The sequence below is a fragment of the Penaeus chinensis genome, chromosome 21, assembly GCF_019202785.1.
Source record: "Penaeus chinensis breed Huanghai No. 1 chromosome 21, ASM1920278v2, whole genome shotgun sequence".
Taxonomy (NCBI): domain Eukaryota; kingdom Metazoa; phylum Arthropoda; class Malacostraca; order Decapoda; family Penaeidae; genus Penaeus; species Penaeus chinensis.
Window position 1 is genome coordinate 4,796,521 of NC_061839.1, and position 5,000 is coordinate 4,801,520.

A 5,000-nucleotide genomic window follows, 5' to 3' on the forward strand; every position below is an offset into this window, starting at 1 on the left:
AGAGAGAGAGAGAGAGAGAGAGAGAGAGAGAGAGAGAGAGAGAGAGAGAGAGAGAGAGAGAGAGAGAGGGAGAGAGAGGGAGAGAGATAGAGAGAGAGAGAGAGAGAGAGAGAGAGAGAGAGAGAGAGAGAGAGAGAGAGAGAGAGAGAGAGAGAGAGAGAGAGAGAGAGAGAGAGAGAGCGAGAGAGAGAAGGAGAGCAAGAACGAGAAAGTATATCCACCCACCAATATCACCAATGCAACCATTCCCTCAACAGATGCAATACCAGCACAACCAAAGCAATGAAGTAAACGCCACGAACCAGGCTATTGACCTCGGTGTGCACGGGTACGAGGTCACGACGCCACAGTTCCTGGCCTGGGGTATCGAGCGCTACGGAATTATGAATAGGGCGACATTTCTGCAAGTCATGTTCAGCTTAATTTACGTATGTTATTCCAGGTTTCTCCATTTCCCCTTAATTTATTGATTAGATTATTATTTTTCGTGTTTTATGATTTGATGTAGAATTTGATTCAGGGAATAGACAAAGGAATTCAATGGCTTAGCTTCATCCGCTGCCAATAAGTCTTACCTCGTAGCATTGGTATTTTGATTAGTTATTAGCTTGGCATCATATAGGTGTTTTACATTTTCTCCAATAGGTTTATAGATGTATATATGTTTCCCACTTATATATATATATATATATATATATATATATATATATATATATGAAAGATGGAATAATGCAATACCGCATTGATATAGGTGTATAACAATCCTCCCTGACCTGGCCTCGAACCTAGGTCACTCTGGGTATGAGACCGGAGGGCCAGTACTAAACCAACCATGCCACACGACCCACTAAAAGGGTCGTGTGGCATTGTTGGTTTAGTACTGGCCCTCCAGTCTCATACCCGGAGTGACCTAGGTTCGAGGCCAGGTCAGGGAGGATTGTTATACACACACACACATGTATATATATATATATATATATATATATATATATATATATATATATATATATATATATATATATATATATTATTATTATTATTATTATTATTATTATTATTATTATTTTTTTTTTTTTTTTTTTACTCTCTACCTGAAGTATCTTAAACCACTCCCAAAGAGATAAAAAGAGAAAGAGAAAGAAAATTTGATAAAAGAAGATGATCAGCAACAAAATATTGATAGATAGATTGGTTGATCGACAGATAGATAGACTGATACAGATAAATGAGTAGACAAATATACATATGAATAAATATAATCCAGAAAGACACGAATCTAAAAAAAAGTCATGCATTCACCTTTCTTCCACTCTCGAAACTTTATCACCAAACGATTCTCTCAAAGACCACCCATTTCGTGATCCGTTTCAGGACAAGTTCTCCAACGGCGGCCGAGTCAGAAAATGCCGCCGGATGTTCGGAGATTACAACTTAGATCAGGGAAGGAGGACCTTGTCTCCCGAGGCGCTTTATACTGAAATCACTCATCATCTCCCAGATTTAGTTGAGGTGAGGCGTAAGGCTTGATATATCGTGAAGTCGTCTTCCGTTCTCTTCTTTTATTGTTTTTCTATTGTTCTTTATTGTTCTGTGTTGTTATTTATTCGTTTAAATCATTCGCTTCCTCATCTGTTTTTGTTTGTTTGACTGCCCATCACGCTTTCCGGTGAGAGTTATTCTTTTGTCATGCAAGTTTTGTTTCCAGTTGATATACACGAGCATTTTTATACAGTATGTATGTCTATTCGTTGTCGGCTTATACTTTAAAATACCCGACTTTCTGATGACCGCAGGGCTGCCACAACCACGTCCTGACGAGCAAATTCAGTTCCAGCAGCCAGTGCATCGCCCTCCAGATGCTAGCGGAGGACAACAATGGTAAGGAGACCTAAGTGAGAGAAAGAAAGCTTGAGAAGGTTTCCCGAGTGCCTTTTCTCAAAGCGTTGGTCGAAACTCAGATTAGGGGCTAGTTTAAGACTTCGTTTTCATGTTGTAATTGAGTTGCTGTAAAGAAATTGATATATCGTAAATTATTATAAAGCAACATGATGCTATGATTGCTGCGGTTAAGCGGATGGTAGAGAGAGGGGGTGGAAGAGGGAGGAGGCAGGAGGAGGGCAGAGAGAGAGAGAGAGAGAGAGAGAGAGAGAGAGAGAGAGAGAGAGAGAGAGAGAGAGAGAGAGAGAGAGAGAGAGAGAGAGAGAGAGAGAGAGAAGAGTAAGAGAGAGAGAAGAGAGAGAGAGGAGGGGAGAGAGAGAGAGAGAGAGAGAGAGAGAGAGAGAGAGAGAGAGAGAGAGAGAGAGAGAGAGAGAGAGAGAGAGAGAGAGAGAGAGAGAGAGACAGAGAGACAGAGACAGAGACAGAGAGAGAGCGAGAGCGAGAGAGAGGGGGGGGGGACGAGAGAGGGGGAGGAACCCGTCAGAAGCCGAGTGGGAAAAAGAGAGATACAGAGAGAGAGAGAGAGAGAGAGAGAGAGAGAGAGAGAGAGAGAGAGAGAGAGAGAGAGAGAGAGAGAGAGAGAGAGAGGCAGACAGACGGACAAAAAGGATACAGATTGAGATAAAGACGAAAGACTAGAGAAAGATGTAGAGAGAAAAGGGAAATCCAACCATCACAACTCTTACTTCCCTTCGACAGAGCTGAGCGAGGATAACAGGTCCGACATCGCCGTTCTCCTCTCCTCGTGCACCGGCATCGAATCAGCGGACGTCCCGACGGCGCTGAAGGTAAAACCAAGTCGTTTCCGCGAGTGTTAAGGGGCCAAGCTTCAATAGAGGTTTATATCCGAAGCTAGAGAACATATTTCAGTCTAAACTTGTAAACATACACAAACATACACAAACAAAGAAAACACACTCACACAAACAAATAAAACACACACACACGCAAACAAAGAAAACACACATACACACAAACAAAGAAAACACACACACAAACAAAGAAAACACACACACACAAACAAAGAAAATACACACACACAAACAAAGAAAACACACACACAAACAAAGAAAACACACACACACACAAACAAAGAAAACACACACACAGACAAAGAAAACACACACACACACAAACAAAGAAAACACACACACACACAAACCAAAACCCAAACCGTTTAACACAAGTTAAACAGCCTCACCTCCTCTCACCAGGCCTTAGCTCGCGTGATCGCCGAGAACGAGGAGGTGGACGAATTCCTCGGAATGGCAGGGGACGAGGCTCAGGTGTGGCTGGAGAGCGACCCGGGCCTCGTCGGCACCGCCTTCAGGGCCTTCCTCGCCAAGCACGGACATCGCTGCGTCAAGGAGGTTTGGTCGGGCGGCACTGGGAGGAATTTGTGATGTGTGAAGTGTTGTATATACAGAGAGGTAGATAGATAGATAGATAGATAGAGGTAGGGGTCGTTAGATAGGGATAGATAGGGATAGATAGATATATATATAAATAGGGATAGACAGATATAAATAGGGATATATAGATACAGATAGGGACAGATAGATACAGATAGGGATAGATAAATACATATAGGGATAGATAGATACAGATAGGGATAGATAGATAGATATAGATAGGGATAGATAGATGGATGTAGATATGGACAGATAGATAGATATAGATAGGGATAGAGAGTGAGTGAGAGAGAGAGAGAGAGACAGATAGAGAGAGAAAGATAGACAGATAGATAGAAAGATAGACAGACATATATAGAGATAGATAAATAGATAGATATATAGGTATACATTGGGACAAATATATATGTTTGTATTTATATTTTATTCTATTGTTACTTATTGTTCACCAGTGGCTTTAACCATTTCTTTGATATTCATGAACTCGTGTGAAACTGAAAGCTCCTAGTCTGAAATGAGCGCCATGTATATATACTCATTAAAAGCAAAAAAAAAAAAAAAAAATCATAACTGCATGTTAATATTTATTTGAAAATTCCTTAACATTTTCCAGACAATGTTCATTTACTCATGTATAAATGAAAGTACTTCAACTAATATTTAATCATATTCAGATGAAAGTATTTTTATTTGAACTTCAAAGTTACTTGCTTCTCATACCAGTTTTCTCTCTCCAGCTCGACCTTCACTCTGTCTCCTGGGGAATGGACCCTCACACGCTCGTCCAGACTCTGCAGGTAAAGATTTATAGAACTATTTGAGATTTGAAAAAGAAAAGAGATTAGGGTGAAATGTTTAAAAAAAAAAAAAAAAAAAAAAAAAAAAAAAATATATATATATATATATATATATATATATATATATATATATATATATATATATGTAGACTTTGAATCGGCTTTATACTGGCTCATTGTGACGTCGACATTTTTATATAATTTGACGTATTATAAGCAAATCTGTTGTAGAGAATGCGTAGAGAATGTACGGAGTAAACACGCATGCATGTCTGTACTGCAGTTACGTAATCGAACAGGTGATGGTGCGAAATCCCAGTAGCTACACGAGTGTGAAGAAAGTGACTTCCATTGACCAAGCTCTTGACAGCATCCGAAGTCAGGTGAAGCCCAAGACCAGGTAAGAAAAGGCGACTGTGATGTTAGATGTTATATGCTCTTCCACGTTGATGTTGGTAGTAATGGTGAAATTTCTGATGGTTATACTCGTGTTTATGTTGAAGTATAAGTAAATATTGTTTACCAATGATAATGATTAAATCCATAATGAAAATGATAAAGGTAATGACAACGGCAGCGTAGATACAAGAAAACATCTCCCTCGCAAAGATATCAACGAGCAGACTCTACCACCGACTTCGTCTCCAACACAACTGGTAGAAATGAACAAATGGGTCAATGGAAAAGCAGGATATATACCGCTCCGCCTTCTCCTCTTCCACAGACGCTCGCTGAAGTTCGTGCTTCCCATGTGCCGCGAGGCCGTCGTGAACCGCGAGGCCACGAAATCTCTGATAGTGAAGATCCTCGACGGACTCCGGAAAGCGTACAGGTAATGCGGAGACGAGGGCGG

At 40.5% G+C, this 5,000-nt stretch overlaps 1 protein-coding gene across 4 annotated transcripts in view; it reads left to right on the forward strand.

The window, feature by feature from the left end:
• Window positions 1-5,000, forward strand: part of LOC125036648 (putative phosphoenolpyruvate synthase) — a 38,979-nt gene that overhangs the window by 28,425 nt on the left and 5,554 nt on the right. For 3 of the 4 annotated variants that reach the window (XM_047629429.1, XM_047629430.1, XM_047629431.1), the window contains exons 19-26: window positions 258-428; window positions 1,372-1,509; window positions 1,794-1,878; window positions 2,638-2,726; window positions 3,153-3,308; window positions 4,088-4,147; window positions 4,447-4,547; window positions 4,872-4,979. In XM_047629429.1, coding sequence (XP_047485385.1) covers window positions 258-428; window positions 1,372-1,509; window positions 1,794-1,878; window positions 2,638-2,726; window positions 3,153-3,308; window positions 4,088-4,147; window positions 4,447-4,547; window positions 4,872-4,979 — 908 coding nt within the window. Of the gene's footprint in view, window positions 1-257; window positions 429-1,371; window positions 1,510-1,793; window positions 1,879-2,637; window positions 2,727-3,152; window positions 3,309-4,087; window positions 4,148-4,430; window positions 4,548-4,871; window positions 4,980-5,000 lie in introns of those variants that run through there. The other variant, XR_007115912.1, reaches the window with a different exon arrangement.